Genomic DNA, 22150 nt, shown 5'->3' with positions numbered 1-22150 from the left:
GGACATAGACTATGAGATAGATTTACCTCTAGCCCTGGCTAATTGAACGCAATCACTCTTATTTCCCCAGCATGAATTGCCTTCCTCTGTACTTGGACCATCTACTACAAGGCACCTTCACTGTTATTCCTATATGCTCAATCCCATAGTCCCTCTATCTTAGCTATTTCTTTTCCTTCATGTATTTTCCAAGTATTGGGGTGAATTTTTTAAACTTTACACACAGAAAAATTAGCATATACCTGTGTAAGTAGCATCTACTCGTGTATTACCAATTTTATAAAAATAAAAAATATGGGCTGGATTTTCAAAAGGTTACGTGCACAAATCCGGTCATACGCGCGCCGGGCCTATTTTCGAAAGGCCCGGCGACACGCGCAAAGCCCTGGGACACATGTAAGTCCCGGGGCTTTCAAAAAGGGGCGGGAAGGGGGCATGGCCAGAGGACCCCGGCACAGCGGCCATTTGCTGCTGTGCCGAGGATCGCGTGCCGGCAGTTGGCCGGCACGCGCAACTTACCTCAGCCCTGGGGCTAAAGTAAGTTTGTGTATAAAAGAAAGAACAAGGAAAAGATAGAGGGGAAAGGGCGGGGGAGGTAAGGGAAGGAAAGGTGGGGTGGGGGGTAGGGAACGGGGGAAGGCAGCCGGGTAACGCGCGCACATGTACGCCCGCGCGCTGTTTTGAAAATCTACCCCTATATGTGTATTTTCACTTTCACTTGTATATATTTGTGTATAAAAAAAAAAGGGGCAATCTAGGGGTGTTCCTAGGCAGGGACAACACTTATGCACATAAGTTGCTATTTTAAAAGATGTGTGCATATAGTAGCCATCCTACTTGTGCATTTTTATACCTGCTAATTATCTAGCTTAAGTGATATTAGATGTGTTTATTGTGTTGTACTGACTGGGTGGGAGGTTTGGATGAACTAAGAGAAGTTCAGGCTGAAGGAACAAGAAAGTTTCGATGACCTAGAGAAGAACTGGGCAAACTGATGGACTAATTGGTAAACCGGTTAATTTCATTTACATGTGTATGTTTGAAAATTGGCTGTCTTTCGTGCATAAATCGGGACTTATGCGAGTCCTACTTTACTTTGGTAAGTAAAATAAACGTGTATATTTTAGAAATAGGTAGGAAAAGTACATGCACTCAATGCATTGAAATATGTGGTTTCAGTGCCTTGCATGTAGTCGCGTGTAAGTCTACATGTGTGTGTGTTATAGGGCAGATTTATATATATTTTATAAAATGCTTATATATTATATGCATGGGTTATACAATACCTGTGCTCTTGGTCATCTGTTATCATAAATGCCATTGCACACATTTGTTTGAAAGTTATCCTCATAGTTTGTAAATTGTGAAACTATTCCAACTGGATTTTAATAATTTCATTGTAATCTGCCTTGAGACCGACTCTGTAAAAGCAGAATATCAAATATTTACAAATAAATAAAATATACTGTTCATGGAGGAGGTGTGGTTACAAAATTGAATTTCAAACCTGGAAAGCTGTAGAGTTTATTTTACTTTCTTTTAAAGTGATTTCAGCCAAAATGCAAAATTCAGTCCTGCTTCTCCACCAGCTGTGTGGACTCGACCATGTCACGTTGTCACTCCATGCTTCCATGTACCCAAAAATATAATTGAATGAGAATATTGTTCTTTCTCCCTTTTCCTCTTTCGAAGTTGTCACACAGACACAGATTAAGCACCAAAATTGGTAATCAGACTTTTCTACCGCTGAGGCAACTTTCTGCATGATTCTGACACGGTGATGTATTAAATTGTAGGGCCTGTAGAGATCCAGTTGTGATAAAAGGGTCTACATAAATCCAGATTAGCACTATTATTGTATCAGGGTAAATTGTCTGAAAATGAAGGTTCAGTCAAAAACAAATCAATTTAAGATCACCCATTGGGAGCACACTTTTTGAAAACAATGCTTGTTACTTAAACAATGCTGGTTAATAAAAGTCTTAAAAAGCCAAGGTTCAGCTATTCACTGGTGGGTAATAAATGTAAATGAAGGCTGCACGGGGAGTAGAGCGCTGTCTGATTACTGAGCACACTGAGACACTAGCATAGGAGCATTAAAAATCAGGTTACCTCGGGGACAGAGTTTTGTTTTTAATCAATTTTGTTTGTTAGCTTTTTAAAACATCTATGGGTTTTTTTTTAAAGATCACATTTCTTCACTTGGTACCAAAGTTGTTTTTAACAGAGTTCCCAGCTGGAAATCTTTTCAATCTCATTTTTATATGTATCTGTGTGTGTGTATATATATACACACTCATACACTAACTAATATAAAATAGCAGTAATAAACTGGTTGAAATGTTCCAAAAACAATGTAGCAATCAAAAGGTAAAAAAAAAGAGAGAAGCAATTGATAAAGGCTATGTAAATAGCTAGATATCAAACAATATCAACAATATATTTTATAAGAAATATACTCAAAAACAATTTTAAATTGGAAACTACATATTCTTAAAATATCATTTAGAAAAAATATTCCTATAAACATTTTTTTATATATAGAATGTCCCAGGAGAAAACCTTTTTGAGATCATACATATCCTGCTTTTTTTGAAAAACGTACAAATGGTAAATGGTCTGATCCTCAATTTGTAATAGACTCACTACTGTTAGGCTTTATTTATTTTGAATTCTTATATACCGACATTCCTGTAAAGTATACAGATCATACCGGTTTACAGTGTAATCGACTTTGTTGCAGTTGCAAAGCTTTTCTCCTTGATTGAGGCTTTAATCCATATTGCACAGGATCTTTCCTTAGAGTCTCCCCTCAACAAAAGTCCTCTTTTTTTTTTTCACCTTTTTCAGGCTTCCTCTGGAGGCTGAGATATCAACTATATGAGTAGAGACCAAATTCTCTGTTGATGTAATTTATCATAATATCCTGGAGAAATGATTCATTTCATGAACAAGTATTCATTCAAACCTTTTTATACACAGTGTAGCTACCACAACTCAAAATAACCTGAGCCTTCCTTCTTGCAATATTGTCAAACAGAGCAGTATGGGACATACTGCACAAGGAGTATACCCGGATGACCTTAAAACAGCATCTATTAAACCTCTCTTGAAGAAACCCAACCTTGACACTAATGAGCTCTCCAACTTCCGACCCATATCCAACCTCCCGCTGCTAGCAAAACTCACCGAGAAGGTGGTGAACACTCAGCTTTCGGACTACCTGGAGAAACACAAAATCCTATACCCCTCCCAGTATGGCTTCCGCAGGTCCTCCAGTACCGAAACCCTCCTCATCTCGCTAACAGACCACATCCTCATGGGCCTGGATAAAGGGATTTCATTCCTGCTAGTTCTCTTAGACATCTCCGCGGCGTTTGACACCGTGAACCATAGCATCCTCCTCAATCGTCTCTCAGACATTGGATTATCTGGATATGCCTTCCAATGGTTCAGCTCATTCCTCAATAATAGAAGTTCCAAGATCACTATCAATAATAAAGAATCTCCTAACTTCAAATCTACTCTAGGTGTTCCCCAAGGCTCCTCTCTATCCCCCACCCTCTTCAATATCTACCTACTGCCTCTTTGCCAGCTCCTCACAAACCTTAACCTAATTCACTACTTATATGCTGACGACGTTCAGATCCTGATCCCAATAAAAGAATCCCTTCCAAAAACGCTCTCCTTCTGGGAGAACTGCCTTAAGTCCATCAACCACTTACTCACCAGCCTGAACCTGGTCCTCAATGAAGCCAAAACAGAAATCCTTCTCATCTCCACCGACCATTCTACCAGCCATTCTACCAGTCTATTCCTCAGACCACTCAAGTTAGAGATTTAGGAGTCACCATTGATAACCATTTGAACCTCAAAAAATCAATCAACAATATTACGAAGGATTGTTTCTTCAAGCTCCAAGTTATGAAAAGACTCAAACCCCTCCTCCATCTCCAGGACTTCAGAACTGTCCTTCAGTCAACAATATTCTCCAAAACAGACTACTGTAACACTCTCCTCTTAGGACTCCCGATCTCTGCCACTAGACCACTACAGATGCTCCAGAACTCAGCAGCCAGGATATTAACCAACACCAACCAGAGAACTCATATCACTCCTATACTTAGAAACCTACACTGGCTACCTATTAAATACAGATTTTTGCACAAAGCACTCACCATTATCCACAAATCCATACACAACCAACTACCTTTAGACCTCCAGTTCCCACTCAAACTATACACTTCTGCAAGACCCATCAGAGTGGCACACAAAGGAACCCTTCAAGTTCCCCCAACTAAATCCTCTCGTCTAACCTCCACGAAAGAACGGGCATTCTCCACAGCTGGCCCCATCATCTGGAACAACCTGCCGACTGATCTAAGACTGGAACCCTGCCTGATTACCTTCCGAAAAAAACTCAAGACTTGGCTTTTCATCCAAGCCTTCCCTTAAGCCTAACATTGCAACATTTCTTTCATTTAGCCCACTAGACTAAATGACCGACCCAGCCATTATATATTCATACGTTCTCACTCTCCAGTTGTCTCTGTCCTTTATTTCCTGGCTACTCTAGCCCCCAAGTTCACTCTCCCTGTTAATTGTATCTGCGCTTCGGCCTTCCTGTTATATGGTTATGTTCAGTTAACCCCTAAGTTTGATGTAAACCGGCCTGATATGAAGCTTGTCATGAAGTTCGGTATAGAAAAATGTTAAATAAATAAAATAAATTCTATATACAAAAATGGCCGCTGTCCCAGTTGGCCCTGGCCCACCCCTTTCACCAAGCCTGGCACTTCTGCGTGTATCAGGAGATACGTGGCCAGGCCATTTGAAAAATGCGCTCAACGCATGCACGTCCTGGCCACACGCATATCTCCCTTATTTTACTTGCCGGGCTTCAAAAATTCGGGTGTTTACTTTTATCCTTGTACCTTGAGAAACAGCAGCACTTAGTGCTCGGTCCTTCCTTTCCCTAGTTCCCTAACTGTGTGCCTTCCTGGAGTAACAAATTTGCAATCACATTGACCGACTGGATGGATGGACCATTCAGTCCTTTGCCTCAGTCATCACTACGTTAACTATGTAATAGCAGACTTCTTCCACTTTGCACTTTTGCTTTTTCAGCTATTTACTTAGACAACCTTCTGCTTTCAGGTGTAGTGCCTCAGCTTCCTGGACTCATGACTAGGACTCTGGGCTTTAGTTTGGGAGGAGGGAGACAGTATTATGTTGAAATTTTTCTCATTTCTTTGACACACAATTGCCTTTCTCTGACTGATTTTTAGAGAACACTTTCCCCACAAGGGTTAGTAATAATCAGCATTTCTGTTAGTCTGCATTTTTTCCCTTTTTTCTAGGGGAGAAGCGTGGACCTGGCAGGTGTAACTTGCGCACACCGGCACAGCTGCTGTGCAGGAAGCCTCGGTCCCGCCCCCGGATCAGTGCCACGCCCACGCCCCTGCCCCCTTTCCCGCCCCTTTTTCAAAGCCCCGGGACATACGTGCGTCCCGGGGCTTGCATGTGCCGCCGAGCCTATGCAAAATAGGCTCGGCGCGTGCAGGGGCAGGTTTTCGGGGTTACTCGCGTAACCCTTTGAAAATCTACCCCTTAGGGTCTATTTATTTGATCATTCTTTTATTCTGCTAGTTCTAATGTAATTATTGACTGTGAAAGATTACCTTGAAAAGAGATTTGAGTCTGTATCAGAGAGTTGTGGAGTGATTTAGAGCTCTATCATGCTGTTCTGTTTTCAGTGGGGGGGTCTGCATCTGCTTGAGGAGAGACCATTTGTCTTTAGGGGGGGTCTGATCTTGATGGAGGATAGAGGAGATGAATTCCTCCATTCTAACCAGCCCATTTGATTCAGGCTGGTTAGCAATTGGGACTTCAATCTACACCACATGCATGGTACAGTTTTCGACTAAGGGGTAAATTTTAAGAGTTGCTTGCTTTAAAAGGCCCATATATGAGTTTTTGGGCTGAATGCAAGCAACTCGTATTTTAAAATTGTCCAATAACGCATATAAATGCCATGTGCAAGCAACCCAACATGTGGAAATAGGAGCAAAGTTAGGGTGTGTCAGGGGCATTCCGGGGCGGGGCCAACATTTACGCACATAAATACAGATTTTAAATCCTATACCCACAGCGCATGTCGGGCTGTTAGCCGTGCATATTTACTTCTGCTCTTGATGATGTGTAAGTTTGAAGAAAACTCATTTCAGATTGAGGTGTTTCAACTAACAGAGGAGAGCGCTGGCTGAAAAACCAGAGAGGTCTGGATGACCCAGAGATAGACTGTGCTAACTGGTGGATTAATTGATCAAACTGGCTATTTCTTTCATGAGCATGTTTTAAAATCTGCTTAGCTGTGCATGCTAAAGCCAACATATTCTTAAGGAAGATATGCAATTAATGTTTGCTCATGTAACCGCTTTAAATTAGGAGCACACACATGCACGATGGGTGTATTTTAAATAGTGTGCATGCACTTACATGGATGATTTAAAATTCTTCCATATGTGTGCTCACGCACGCATTCATACATACATGGATGCCCAAGTGCTCATTTTAAAGTTACCAGTAGGGATGTGCAATTGTTTTTCCCGAATTAGGCAGTGTCAACGAAATTGCCTAATTTGGAATGGTTCGGGAGAACTGAAAAACGATTTAATTTTTTCCGAAATTTCAGAGAAAATTCATTTTTGAGTTAGCACGCGCTAAGTCCCGATACTGCGCACTAATCCGAAAATCGGGGCCCCCCGAAAAAAAAAACCCGAACCGCGGGAAAAACGAAATTCCCGCAGGGAGGCCCCGAAACGAAGCCCAACATGAAATTTTTACCCGAAGCACATCTCTAGTTACCAGCCATATGTATAAACTATTTTTGTATGCCTGCTAAAAAGCTGTTTTTTTATTGGGTTAATGAAAAAAATATGGTGCATCCTATATTAAATGGTATTTTAGAAAATACATACCAACATGCACACCTAAACTTTTTTAGCTCTAGTGCATTAGCCCCTTAGAAGAAAAATAGAGATTTTAGAGTTAATTTAGAGAGAGTCTGAGATTTCTGAAATATTCACTAAAGTATAAATATCACTCTAAAATGGAGCTTCTCTACTATCAAAGATAAGATGCAGTTTCCTATAGAATCTTTGTGTGGCTTAAGCATGCTGCACACTGATTCATCTTGCAGCAAACTTCTGCAACTTTCTATATTTACACTTTGGGGTAATTTTCATATAGTCCGCACAGTTACAGCATATGCTGGTATTTTCACTCGTGCACCTGGAGCTAAAAGGGCCTGTGTGCACAGCTAATTGTGCAGGCATCAGAGGGGGAGATAATATAGTGCACGTATTTTGGAAAATACATGAGCTGTTTTTCTCACTTGTTTTCCACCCCACTTCCCCCAGCTCTTCTTAACCCGGCTAAAAGTGTGTGCACCGTGGAAGCCTGGGCACACTTTTAACTGGGCTGCGTAGAGCAACTTTCAGAGAAGCCAGATAAACGGCTCCGAAAATGGCTCTCGCTGATGGTAACTTTCAAATCAGCGTGCGTTGGCACATTTGCGCACATAGGTTGGCCCGCGCCCAGGGATGCAGCCATTTTATAACATATGCATGCATGTGTGCGCATGCTATAAGATCGCCTGGCAGTGCACACGTGTGCTTGAAATTTTAAGTGGGCGCGTGCATGTACGCGCAAATGCTGTTTCTACCGCATAAATTGGGAGATTTTAAAGAGGGCGACGATATTCCCAGTTTTACCACTTTGTCCCCAGTTCGCCCAGTTAAGAGAGAGATCTTTCAAAACCCCCTAGTTTAATAGCTTTCACGCCCCCCAGTTAACCCTTAAAACACTGCTGATCAGCCTAGTTTTCTTTTTTCTTTTTTTAATTTTCTTTTTATTAGTTTTCTTTCTTTTTTTTTTAACTTGCACGTCATCCATAGCAGAAGTAAAGTTGCACGGCAGGGGGCCTCAGTGTGCACCAGGTTACGTCAGTATTTATGCGCACATCTTAGGTTCAAGCCCCGAAATGACACTTCTGTCTGCAATGGTTTTGCTTATCACATAAAGCGCTTTATTTTTGACTACATCAAATCTCCTCACCAGATAGAATAATAATTGATTCCACATGAAATGCTTGTGTTGATTACATTTTTTTGAAGTTCTTTGTAGCTTATTCTGTTGTACTCGGTTTCTCTTTTCTCCTTTCCTTCCTCTTTTACCTATTTCTTTCCCTCTCCATATAGGACAGAAGGCAGAATTGTGTATCTGCCTTCTCTGTGTCAGAATAGAAGAGCACTGATAAAATTTTCTCTTGTGTTCTTCACAGTGACGGGGCAGGGAGAAGTGGAACCTACATCCTGATTGACATGGTTCTTAATAAGATGGCAAAAGGTGAGATTTTACATGCTGCTTTCTCGGTACTGATATATTTGTGGTGCTTATGTCTACGCGTACATCTATGCCTCCTCACGTGATTCACAGAGTCACTTGCGTTCTTTAAAGTGAATTGCGATCTTTCCTGGATATTCCTTAGGTATTGGTTAGTGCTGAAGTTACTAAAAATGATCAGCCTGCAAATGCTGATGTGGAAATGCAGTATTTGACAATAACAACCACAAAAAGTTAACCAATAATAACTAAATCTGAAAAAGCAATATTAATTGAACAGATACATCACTCAATTATTTTACATATGCTCAAGGTATACAATTTTTTTCGAAAAGATTGTATGAAAAGAATTAATAAAATAAGTGGGTCATCATATATGAATCCTTGAAAGATTGATCCAAATAACCAGACATAAAGGGAGGTGTTTATACAGGAGCTGCTTTGGCATCTTATCCCTTGTTTCAGAAGCAGTTTCTTGTACTTTGAGATTTTTATGCAGTTTTTAAGGTTTTCTTTGACATTTTGTTTTTCATATTTATTTTTCTTGTTTTGTGTTAACGATTTCCAGGTTTCCTATTCATTCTATTATCTGACTGATATTTCTGTAGAATCACTCAGCCTTGCCAAGTTTCTCACATTGGGCAGGAGCCGCGATGTAATAGGTTGCGCCAATGGTAGTGCAGGTTTTTACTCCTGCTTTGGCAGACATTTTTCTGCTGTAAGTTAACGCTGGTATTTAATAGGGGCTTTAACTCCTAAAAGATGCACACTAAACCAGCAGTGAAAACCAGCACTAAAATTAGCACGGGGCATGCAAATCCCATGTAAAAGAAGGCTTTAGCTATTCCTCAGTAATGCCGGGAGGTGTGTTAAAAGGCAGACCGCTTAAAGCACATTTTTTAATGCTGGAAATTCAGTTCCTAGATCAGAGCAGGACTAAAACTTAACTCACATTTCTGGGGGTCATGTTATAGTATTGCTGTGCTCAGTGTGGTAGTGTCTAGCTGCTTCTACAAGACTGAACACGGCAGTAGAATAATTGTGGCCACCAGAACTGTGAGTTTACTCCACCTTGGACTCAAGAGTTTAATTTCCATTGTAAGCTCTCAAGCCAGGCACCTACACTGGCGCTTGCATCCTGACTATGGTGACCATTTAATTGTAGATGCCCACTCAAGGAGCTTACACTTTGTTCAGCTAGCTGTAATTGTCCACTTCAGAGAGGAAATTGTTGCATCCAAGGCAATTTTGGCAAGAAATGGCAAGCAAACTCAAAGCATAAGCTCTTTTGGTTAGGCACTGCAGCTTGTTTCACAAAGCATAAACTCTCTGAGGGGCACCTATAGCTGTACAGGACATCAAAGTCAAATACACAATGTCAAAGTGCATATGGTTCGTGCTCGCCCCAGAGAGCTTATGCTTTGATCGTTCTTGCCATACCTTGCCAAAATGGCATTGCATATGAGACTGGTGCTGTCAAACTCAACTTGTGGGCACATTCTCTCATTCAAGGCCATTTTGATAAGGAATGGCAAGTAAAATTAAAGAATAAGCTCTCTGGGGAAGGCACCTACAGCTGGATGAACGAAGCATATGCTGTCTGGATGGGCATCAATAACTGATGAGTATACCCTTTGGCACTGTTGTGCATGTGCTGTCCAGCTGTTCAGGATAACAGAGAAAACCTTTGGTGCCTGCCTCGGAGAGCTTACATTGGAAATTTAACTCCCGGTAATGAGATGGAGTAAACTCACATTTCTAGTGGCCAATGCTGTCTATTGTTATGTCCAGTATGGTACTCCACCTCAGACCAAGAAAGGATTTAAATTGACAATGGAACCTACAGCTGAACAATGCATAAGCTGTCTGGGATGGGCACCTATAGCTGAACAGTATGCCAAAGCAGGATACACGCAGGCTGAAGGTGCCTGCTCCAAAGAGCTTATGTTTTGTTCAACTGTAGGTGCTAGCCCCAGAAAGTTATGCTGGAAATGTTAACTTCTTCGGTTCAAGGTGTAGTAAACTTACATTTCTGGTGGCCAAAGTTATCCTGTTGCTGTGCCCAATGTGTGAGAAACAGCTGGGCACTACCACATGGGCACAGCAATAGAATGTCATAGCCATCAGAAATGTGAATTAACTTTTACTCCAACTCAGGCGAAGGAGTTAACTTGAAAATCCACACTAGTACTTTAAAACAGGAGTAAAGTGGCAAGTGCTTGAAGTTGGAAGGGGGGGTGTAAGCATAATGGTCTTGCATTCAAGATTGGCACTGGGCATCCCAACACTGGGCACAATCTCGCATGAAAGGCCTTTTGGGCAAGGCATGCCAAGGTGAAATCAGAGGGTAAACTCTGGAATGTGCGACTACAGCCATAGGCATGCACAGCACCAAAGTGCATACTGTTCAGCTGGAAGTGCCTTCCCTTTACTTTCACCTGGCATGCTTTGCCCAAATGACCTTGCATGCGAGATTGTGTCAGGATGCCCAGTGCCAGTCTTGCATGCAAGGCCATTTTGGTTACACACCTTCCAACTTCAAGCACTTACCTCCTTACTCCTGTTTTTTTTTTTATTTAATAATTTTTATTCTGCAGTACAAGTACAAGCAGGAAAATAATACAAAAAATATGCATCACAAAAGAGGCAGTAAATGCATTCAAATACAGATAATATTGAACAGTGCACCTAGGTAAAACTGTCATTATTCAGTACCTTGAAAATCCAGTTTTCCATTTTAAGAAAGAAACTACATAAACCCCCAATCTGTCAATGCTCCAAACACAGAAAATACCCCAATCTCTTAAATCATTCAAACCTCCATGCACACCACATTCGCACATATCATCCAATGACCTGTGAGCAAACTCTTTAGAAATAGGAATCCCTTGTCCTGGCATTAAATCTCTTACTGCATTACAAGGCACTAAAATATCAATGGGACCAGTTGTGAGTGTATCCTAACTGTAGCACATTTTGCTACAGATCAGTTGATAAAAGATCTACTAGATAAATGAGGCTTGACCGACGTGCCGCAAATGCGCAGTAGGGAGCAGCTCTACTGCGCATGCGCGGCACAAAGAACTCTGCCCGACGTGCCGCGAGAGAGCCCGTCTGTCTGAGCGGCGGACACGGCGTTTTGCGGCAGTGACGGCGGTCTGTCAGCATCGGTCGGGCCAGCAACAGAGAGCGGCGGATGCGGCATGGAGGAGCAGCGGCGGTGAAAACTGAGCGACAGGCGGGCAAGCAACGAGCGCGGTGGTCAGGCGCTCCAAGAAAAGGCTCCTCAGACATGTTAACAGCCTGAGCCTGGCCCTCCGTTGCTGGGGAAGGGGGGAGGGAATAGGAAGTAGGGACGGCGACGGAGGGCCAGGCTCAGGCTGTTAACATGCTGCAGTTCCGTCAGCAAATGCCTCCTCCTTTAGCCTGGTCCCTCCCAGCTGGCCCTGTAGAAGAGAAAAAGAGGGAGGGGAGGAGGGCTGAGGGAGAGGGAAGGGGTTGTGGATGAGGTGATATTGGAAGGAAAGGGAAGATGAGGGGATGGAAGGAAAAGGGAAGAGGATATGAGTAAGTGGGAAGGGTAAGACGTTGTGCAGAAGAGAAAAAGAGGGAGTGGGAAAGGGGTGTGGATGAGCTGGGAGAGGATGAGAGTGAGGGTGGGGAGTGAGTGAGGGAAGGGGAGGGAGTGGGAGGGAGAATGAGGGGGGAGATGAGTGAGGGAAGGGGGAGGGAGTGGGATGGAGGATGAGGGGGAGGTGAGGATGAGGGGGAGGTGAGAGTGAGGGGAGGGAGTGGGAGGGAGAATGAGGGGGGAGGTGGGAGAGAGAGGGGAGGGAGTTTGAGTGGGGCAGGGGAGGGAAGGGAGGGTGAGTGACTGAGGTGAATGAGCGAGGGGAAGGGGGAGTGAGGGAAAAGAAGTGTAGATGGGTGCAGTTGTCCGAAAGTGGACTGAATTTTTTTTTTAATGTAGCCCGTTGTTACGGGCTTAACGGCTAGTTAGAAAATAAATGCCAAGTGACCACATAATCTGCATTAGCTGGGTACTTAGCTAGTTTTACATTTAAGTTTTCTAAATGCATGACGCCAAACATTTTGATCTGCCAAAAAACTAGTTCTGTAGTGTATTGTCTTATCTAGTTAGCCAGTACACATTTACAGAAAATTTGCAAGGCCAAATAAATATGTTTCTGACCTTTATTAACACCAGCTACTGAAGACAGATCACTAAGTGAAAGGATTTCTCTCTTAGAGGGAAGCAACAGCCCAGTGCACTTCTATATTGCAATAATATTTTCCTCCCAAAAGGGCACTAATTTATTACAAGCCAAAAATGTATGGAATGACCCTTACATGCAGTCCCCAGAGATTGACCAAGCCATCCATAAACCCTGCCCTAGAATACAATACTGAAATACTACTCACAGACAAAACGGAGCTGGCAAGCAGCATTATGCCATCTGTGGATAGGTGAAATAAGACCTCCAAGCTCTTTGCTCCTTGTAACTTTGGCATAACTCACTCTAGTATGTTTGCCCTGCCATATAAAAGAAATGAAGGAAGCCCAGAGCTGTATTAAGTCGCCAATTGAGAGCCAACAAGGCAACATCTGTAACTTATATAATAATATTGACATTTCTAACAAAGCCCAGTGACCCATAAAAGATATAGGGAGATCCTTCCACATCCTTCCACATTTCAGTTTGGAAGATATATGATATTAATATAAAATGGGCTAAGTCTAACTCTTGGGCTGATAGTCATGGATAAAGGCCTCAGGAACCACACCACAAACGTAGTATCTTAAAGTTCAAATCTTCCCATGTTATTAATCCATGAGTCCATGATTCCCTGAACGGGGGGGGGGGGGGAGATAATGCTTATAAACCATATGAGTTACCTTTATTCAAATCAAAAGTATGCCTGATTTTATAAGATACGCGCGTATCTTATAAAATCTGGGGTCAGCGCGCGCAAGGCTGCGCAAAATCGGCAGCCTGCGTGCGCCGAGCCGCGCAGCCTGCCTCCGTTCCCTCCGAGGCCGCTCCGATTTCGGAGCGGCCTCGGAGGGAACTTTCCTTCGCCCTCCCCGCACCTTCCCCTCCCTTCCCCTACCTAACCCACCCCCCCCCCCCCCGGCCCTATCTAACCCCCCCCTTTACCTTTGCGCGCCTCAGCCGGCAGCCCCGCTCCGTCCTCCAGTCCCCGGGGGCTGGTCTGGAGGCCTCGACCACGCCCCCGGGCTGGCGCCATGCCCCCAGGCCCGCCCCCGAAATGCCGCGTCAGTAGGCCCTGCCCCCGACACACCCCGACACGCCCCCTTACAAAAGCCCCGGGACTTACGCGCATCCCGGGGCTTTACGCGCGCCGACGGCTTATGCAAAATAGGCGGGCCGGCGCGCGTGGGCCTTTGAAAATCCGCCCCATACTGTTCCATAACACAAAACATAAAGGTCTATATCAATAATCCAAAGCCTTTTCTGCATATAAACTGAGTATCATGGCTAATCTATTATCTTGCTGGGTCAACACAGCTATCAACTTGCAAACATTGGCAGCCTCGTGTCTGCCTCTAATAAATCCCATATGATCCAAAGATATCAGGTCTGGCAATATAATGTTAAGACTATTTGCCAACACAGCTGCTACGATAGAAGATAGGTCAATAAGAATTCAATTTATAGGCATCTTTATTCTTCTTTGAAATACCACTGTCAGAGACTGAGTCAAGTCAGGATACAAAGGACCTTGGTGAAGTATGTAATTAAATAGATTTGACTGGTCATAGTAGCTGGAATTTCAGTATCTTATAATATTCTGGTCCTGACCTATCTAATCCCCCCTACTTTGCCTAATTTGAGATTTTGGATTATATGAATGACTTCTGAATCTATAATTGGTGCATTCAGCTTGTCCAAGTCTTGTCTAGCCTCGGCCAACTAAAGACTGTGAAAAATGTATCCTTTATGGATATATTTTCCTGTTGCTCATCATACAGACTTCAAAAATATTTTAAAAATTTTCACATAAAATCTTCAGTGCTATTTTGGCCCATTACCCAAAATATAAGAGCATGGGCCACGTACTCTGACAAAATTAGCTAATAATTTATTTGTTTTGTTGCCATATTTATATAATTAATATTGAAAAAATCACGACGACTTCCTAGCTGTATGAGATAAATGCTGATTAAGTGCTGTTCTACCCTGATCCATAACTGTTTAGACTCACCAAAGAAATCCATATTGTGTAGAGTTTGCAGATCACTTTAGTAGATAATCTCAGAATTTCAGTATTCTGTTTTGTTTGGCTACGTAGACAAATGTATGAACTCCACATTATTGCCTTTCCTGCTTCCTATAATAACATTGAAGAGATTTGAGGCTGTGCATTGTGATCTATAAATTCCCTCCATTTTTCCTATAAATATTTATTAAATGCTTCATCATAATATAAACCTGGGCTCATTTTCTATCCAAATGCCTTTTGTGTTGGATCTCTCCAACCCAATTTGGAGACTGGTGCATAATCGAAAATAGCAATTACCTCAATTGTTGCGACCTGTACACCCAGAAACTAAGCTTCTAAAGTGAGTAAGTACTCAATCCTCAAATTGAATTGATGTGGATTAGAGCAGATTTTAAACTCTTTTTCGCCCGGGAGGAATGTTCTCCACAATCAATAAGGCCCAGTTCTCTACACATAAAGGAGGTAATTTAAAAAGGAGTTGCATGAGTAAATGTAACATACGGTGCTATTGTAGCAATTTTCAAAAGCCCACTTACATGGTTAAAGGTGAATTTCAAAAGCCAGTTGCACCAAAATTAAAAGATTCGCGTGAATGTAGGACATGCACGTATCCACCCAATTTTAAAAGGTGCCCACATGTGCGAGCAAGTCCCAATGCTCTTATATCTCACTATGAACAAAAAAAGGGGTGGGATATAGGCATAGTGTGGGTGAGGCGTGGCTGCTCTGTGGTGGGGCCAAGAGAAGTGCTCAGACGTATGTGCCTAGGAGCGCACCCAAGTCCAGTGACGCGTAGCTTTACTTTTGCTATTAAGGAAGTGTAAGTCTTAATAAAAGTATATTCCAGGCATCGCTGAAGGGTTTGAGGGATCTGGGTTAACTGGGCTAATAAACCAGTGGGGTTTGGAGGACCTAGCTCTAGACTGGGTGAACTGATGGACGAACTGGTGAAACCGATCATGGTGTGAATACGCGCCGGTTATATAATTCCCTCACTTATGCGGTAGAAATCTGACTTAATCTACTGGGTACAGACAAGCTTAAAATTAAGTGCACATGTTTATCCATGTTATAAAATGGCCACATATCTAGGTGCGTGTTGACATACACGTGTCTATGTCCATCCATGCATCCGTTTGAACGTTACTGTCTTAAAGTGCACTTACACTTGTAAAACCTATTGACAATTCAAAGGCATATATTGTAGCAATTTTCAAAAGCATTTACATATGTAAAACCCATGTAAATCCTTTTGAAAATTACCCACAAAATGTACATCTAATTTAGATTCATCTCTTCTTGAGTACTTCGGTGGTTTGCAGTACAGGATACCATCCGCAACAACATTAAGGAATCTGGAAATTGTAAAAATTTAAACACTAAAAGGTGAATTTTCAAAACATTTCATGCGTAAAAATTAGCATATACATGCGTAAGAAAACTCTACTTCTATATACCATATTTTATAAAAGGCCAAAATACGCGTGTATTTTCACTTTCGCATGCACAAATACACATGTAAAAAGGAGGCAGTCTAGGGGCATTCCCAGGCAGAGCCAAGTTATGTGCGTAGCCTGCTATTTTAAAAGCCACACACTTACATTTTCTTACTTCCACCTACTAATTATGTGATGTAACTGATATTAAACTTGATTACTGTGTAGTACTGATTGGATGGGAGAGCTGGGTAGAGTTCAGGCTGAAGAACCTAGAGGGTTTTGATGAACTGGGAAAGAACTGGGCAAACTGCTGTACTAATTGGTAAAACTGGTAATTTCACCATTTCCTGGCATGTAGCCAGATGGACTCAGTACAAATGGGATAGTATCCGCGTGCTAGCAGTTGGAGACGGATCTGACGTCAGCACGGGGTATATAGCCCCACAGGAAGCGTAGCTATTCAGTAATTTCCGTCTCCAAAGCAGTTTGGAGTGCCTGCACGCTAGTTGAGCGTGCTTTTCAAGACTACTTTAATTTTTCTCTTTTCTTATCATTCTAGATTCTACGTTGTTTTTCCTCTCTTCAACCTTAAAGCCCCGCGCTCCTGCGGTAGATACCTGAGGGTTCCTCCCCCAGTTGAGCTCCCGGGGTGATTGCCGTGCTCCCCCGGCGGTGGAAGTCCTCGGTCCTGCCGAAGCGCGGCAGCGACACAGCCTCCGGGCAAGGTTCGGGTGCGGCATACGAGGCCCTCGGTCCCAGCGTGGCCGAGGTAGCGGGTGCATATCCTCAATTGCGGCGGTGAGGAGGTCCCTCCCCCCGCGGCCGGAGACCGCCTGCGTTCCAACCGGGAAGCGCCGAAGCTGGTATGGAGTACATCTCTTTCTACGGGTCTCCGAAGCGTAGAGGATTGGCGGCGTGGCACGCCGTGGAGGACGCCATTTTGGGGCCTTGTTCAGGTATTCCGCGCCCGTGATAGGCGCGGCTTTCTTCCTCCTTGGTTACTGTGAATGCCACTGAGCGTATATCGCTAGTCGCATATTGCTGAGAGCCTATTGAGCGTATATTGCTGACTGAATATTACTGAAAGCCTATTGAAGGCCATTGAGCGAATATTGCTAATTGCATATTGAGAAATTAAACTTCTCCTCAACAGTCTAAACCTAGTACTCAATGCTTCGAAAACAGAATTCCTGCTCATATCAACGGAAAACAATAACACACTTCCTAAACCACCCACACTCCTTCAAACAACCCACGTAAGAGACTTAGGAGCCATCCTAGACAATCGTCTCAACCTCAAAACATTCATTAACCAAACCACCAAAGATTGCTTCTACAAATTACATATCCTGAAAAGAATAAAACCGCTGTTTCACACTCAGGACTTCAGAACAATCTTGCAAGCAATAATCTTTTCCAAACTAGATTATTGCAACTCATTACTATTAGGCCTCCCAGCTTCTTACACCAAACCTTTACAAATGGTTCAGAACTCTGCAGCCAGAGTCCTTACAAATTCCAGGAAAATTGACCACATTTCACCTATTCTCAAAAACCTCCATTGGCTTCCGATCCACTATAGAATCATGTACAAAACCATTAACATAATTTACAAAACTATCAACCAACACACGCAACTCGACCTACAAATACCACTTAAAAAATTCACCTCCGCCAGGCCTATCAGGGAACACTACAAAGAGTCACTCCAAATTCCAAAGGCCAAAACCTACCAACATAAATCCTTGAGTCTCAGAGCCTTCTCATCAGCAGGTCCAGCTCTCTGGAACTCGATCCCACCTGATTTGAAACAAGAGCCATGCTCTTTAACATTTAGGAAAAGACTAAAAACTTGGCTTTTCAAAAAAGCATTTCCAAGCCTTGAATAAAACCTCCTCTCACTAGCACTAACTCGTATGCAATAATGGAATGTAAACACGAATCAACCAACCTCAAACCCTCTCTCACTAATTCCTGCTGAATATTTATCATACTATTACCATTCACAACTGTGTCATATTTATTCATTTGATTACCTATGTACCGTTTCATAGTCTTATTTTTTCACTTGCTATTCTAATGTATCAATAGGCTGAAATGTAAATATTGTGCTGTTCAATTTCTCCCATTCCATCCCAAGTTTATTTTCCTTGTTTTTTGTAACTTTCCCTCTCCCTTTTTCTGATTCACTGTATTTAAAGTTCAAGGTTCTTATTGAAAATATTGTTTTTTACGTTACGTTATGCTTTACACTCCTTGTTATTTGTAAACCGGGTTGATGTGATGCCTATCATGAAACTCGGTATAACAAAAACAATAAATAAATAAATAAATAAATAATAAATATTGCTGAAAGCCTATTGCATGCCATTGAGCGAATATTGCTGACTGCATATTACTGAAAACCTATTGAAGGCCATTGAGCGTATATTGCTGACTGCATATTACTGAAAGCCTATTGAAGGCCATTGAGCGTATATTGCTAATTGCATATTGCTGAAAGCCTATTGCATGCCATTGAGCGTATATTGCTGACTGCATATTACTGAAAGCCTATTGAAGGCCATTGAGCGTATATTGCTGACTGCATATTACTGAAAGCCTATTGAATGCTATTAAGCGGATATTGCTAACTGCCTATTGATAAGTGCCTATTGCATACCATTGCGCGGGTCTCTTGGCCGCCTATTGCTGAGCACACGTTAAGCGCCTGTTGTGTTACGCACCTATTGCTGCCGCATACTATTATTGAGCGCCTGTTGTATTAAGCGCCTTTTGCTGCTGCATACTATTATTGAGCGCTTGTTGTATTAAATGCATTTTTGCTGCCGCATACTATTCTTGAGCGCCGGTTGTTCAATGGATCAGAACACAGCAGCGTCTTCAGCGGCGGCGCCGCCTGCTTCAGGCATTACTGCCCTTGGCCTCTGCTCTGCATGCCAGCTTAGGGCCACGCGCAGTGATGAGCCAGACTCCCTATGTGCTCAATGTGAGAAGGCCTTGCGACCCTCAGGCCAGGACCGGTCTCAGCCATGGTTTGTTGACAGTTCCGCAGGTGCTACCCCGGATTTAGGGAGCGGTCTCGAACAATCAGGACTCCTGGGGGATCTTGTACCCCGGCGATTCGAGGCGTCTTCAATTTCCTGGGTGGATCTCTTTAAGGGGATTCATGCCTTCGTACAGATGCAAACGGCTTCCCGTCCAGGCCCTGCGGCTTCGGCTGTTCCTGTGGTCCCTGCGGTGGCTGCGACTGTGGCGGCTGCTGCTGCGGTGGCGGCCCCTGCGGATCCTGTTCCTGGTCCCTCGCACTCTTATCGTGAGCAGGACCTCCCGCTGTTGGATAGTCCAGATCAATCAGACCAGGAGGTTTCACCGGACGAGTCAGAGCTCCCAGACGAGGGGGACCTCCCCCCGGGGATTGCGCCATATAGAACCATGAGGCGGTTCTTCCCTAAGGAGGACCTCTCCAACCTAGTGTCTCAGTGTCTGGCAGAATTGGATATTACAGATCCCAGCGCTTCGGTACCCTCTGCGCAGAACCCCCTGCTGGAAGGTCTTCGTCCTACAGCCCGCCGCTTTCCATTCTTGCAAGCGGCACAACAATTGATCGATTTGGAATGGGCGGCTCCGGCGGCTTCTTTTAAAGGGGGCCGGGCCCTAAGGGGCATGTACCCATTGGCACCGGCTCTCCAGGACCTGCTGGCGTGCCCTCAGGTGGACGCCTTGATTAGCGCGGTGGTCAAGCGCACTACCATTCCTGTTGAAGGGGGGACGGCCCTCAAGGAACCTCATGACCGGCGGATGGACGCCATTCTAAAACAGACCTTTGAGGTTACAGCTCTTTCTTTACGGATTGCGGCCTGCTGCACAGTGGTGACACGTGCTTGTTTGTCACAGGTCAGAAACAACGCTCCGGCGGCTGACATGGAGTCAGCTCTTTCATTCCTCACGGATGCAGCATCAGATTTGGTCAGGACCACAGCTAAGGGGATTTCGTCCTCCGTAGCCGCCAGGAGGCAGCTATGGATCCGGAAATGGTCAGCTGATGCGCCTTCCAAGACACGCCTCACCAGATTGCCCTTTAAGGGCTCCTTGCTGTTTGGCAGTGACCTTGATAGACTGGCCAGTACTTGGGGTGCCTCCCCTGTGCCTAGACTGCCGGAAGATCGGTCCAGAAGGGGCCAGCACACCTTTCCAAGGCCCTCCAGGGGCAGGAGTTCACAGCGCTTTGTTCCTTACAGGGGTCTATATCAGGCACCACGTTCTCAGGCCAGGAATCAGTCTTTTCGAACCAGGCAGCGCAAGAGGGGGGCTGGTCCGGGCTCGGGGCCCGGCTGCGCCCCACAATGAGAATTCGCCGATTCATCCGGGGGATGGAGCCATAGGGGGCAGGTTGACCCTCTTCTACCCCAGATGGGTCGAGATCACGTCGGACCAGTGGGTCCTCGCCATTATCAGGGAAGGATATTATCTGGACTTTCATAATCTCCCTCCGGACAAGTTTGTGGAATCTTCATGTCCCATACACAAGACGGCAGCATTGGAAGCTACCTTGGCGAGGCTCCTGTCCTTGAAAGCCATCATCCCAGTACCTGTCTGGGAAGTGAATTCTGGACACTATTCCATTTATTTCATGGTCCCCAAGAAAGGGGGTACCTTTCGGCCTGTCCTGGACCTCAAGTCAGTCAATCGATACTTACGGGTCCCAAGGTTTCGCATGGAGACTCTGCGCTCCGTCAAGGCTGCAGTACAGCCCGGAGAATTCCTCACGGCATTAGACCTGTCAGAGGCATACCTGCATATCCCGATCCATCCGGATCATCAGCGCTACCTACGCTTCAAGGTTCTAGGACGCCACTTCCAGTTTTGGGCTCTGCCCTTCGGGTTGGCCACGTCTCCACGGACATTCACCAAGGTGGTCGTAGTGGTAGCAGGGCGCTCAGGAGGGAAGGAATTCTGGTCCATCCATACCTAGACGACTGGTTGATCAGGGTGAAATCTCGAGAGGAGAGCCTTCAGACGACCGACAGGGGTAATCGCCCTTCTGGAAAGCTTGGGCTGGGTAATCAACCTCAGCAAGAGCTGCCTACAGCCGTCCCAGTCCCTGGAATACCTGGGGGTACAGTTCGACACCCGGACAGACACAGTCAGTCTCACTACCAAGAGACAGTTGAAACTTCAGCAGCGTATCCAGTATTTGATGGGAGCCAGTCGGCTCACAGCCTGGGATTATCTGCAGGTTCTTGGTCTCATGGCATCCACCCTGGAAGTGGTACCCTGGGCGAGGGCCCATATGAGACCTCTACAACACTCCCTGCTCTCTCGCTGGAGCCCCCGTCTACGGAACTATTCCAAGCGCCTTCCTCTGCCAGCCAGAGTGCGGACCCAGTTGCGGTGGTGGATGCGGTCCAACCACGTGAGCAGAGGGTCGAAGATGTCCTCACCCACGTGAACCTTGCTCACCACGGATGCCAGCCTGAGCGGCTGGGGAGCACACTGCAAAGAACTCACCGCACAAGGGCGGTGGAACACAGAAGAATCAGCGTGGAATATCAACCGTCTCGAGGCCCAGGCAGTCCGATTGGCATGCCTTCGATTTGCTCACAGACTGAAGAACAGAGCAGTCAGAGTGATGTCCGACAACGCCACCATGGTGGCATACATCAACCGACAGGGCGGAACCAGAAGCCGACAGGTATCTCTGGAGATCGCCCCACTGATGGCATGGGCAAAGGCGAATCTTCAGGACATCTCCGCCGTCCACATTGCCGGGAAGGACAATACTACAGCAGACTTCCTCAGCAGAGAAAGCCTAAATCCGGGAGAGTGGCAGCTGTCACCCACAGCCTTCCAGATGATTGTGGATCACTGGGGGATTCCGGAAATGGATTTACTGGCGGACAAGTCCAATACTCAAGTACCCAGATACTTCAGCCGCAAGCGCGCCCCGTTCTCACACGGAATCGATGCCCTGGTTCAGCCATGGCCTCCAGGGACTCTACTGTACGCCTTTCCTCCGTGGCCTCTGCTAGGCGCTATCATCCGCAAGATTCAGAGAC

At 44.6% G+C, this 22150-nt stretch overlaps 1 protein-coding gene across 1 annotated transcript in view; it reads left to right on the top strand.

The window, feature by feature from the left end:
* LOC115083221 (receptor-type tyrosine-protein phosphatase N2-like) overlaps positions 1–22150 on the top strand; it is a 322268-nt gene that overhangs the window by 223383 nt on the left and 76735 nt on the right. The window contains exon 11 of the mRNA XM_029587030.1: positions 8345–8409. Coding sequence (XP_029442890.1) covers positions 8345–8409 — 65 coding nt within the window. The remainder of the gene's footprint in view (positions 1–8344; positions 8410–22150) is intronic.

The sequence above is a fragment of the Rhinatrema bivittatum genome, chromosome 2 (genome assembly GCF_901001135.1).
Source record: "Rhinatrema bivittatum chromosome 2, aRhiBiv1.1, whole genome shotgun sequence".
NCBI classification, from domain to species: domain Eukaryota; kingdom Metazoa; phylum Chordata; class Amphibia; order Gymnophiona; family Rhinatrematidae; genus Rhinatrema; species Rhinatrema bivittatum.
Note: the sequence above shows the minus strand (reverse complement) of the source record. Positions and strands in the feature narration are given on the sequence as shown.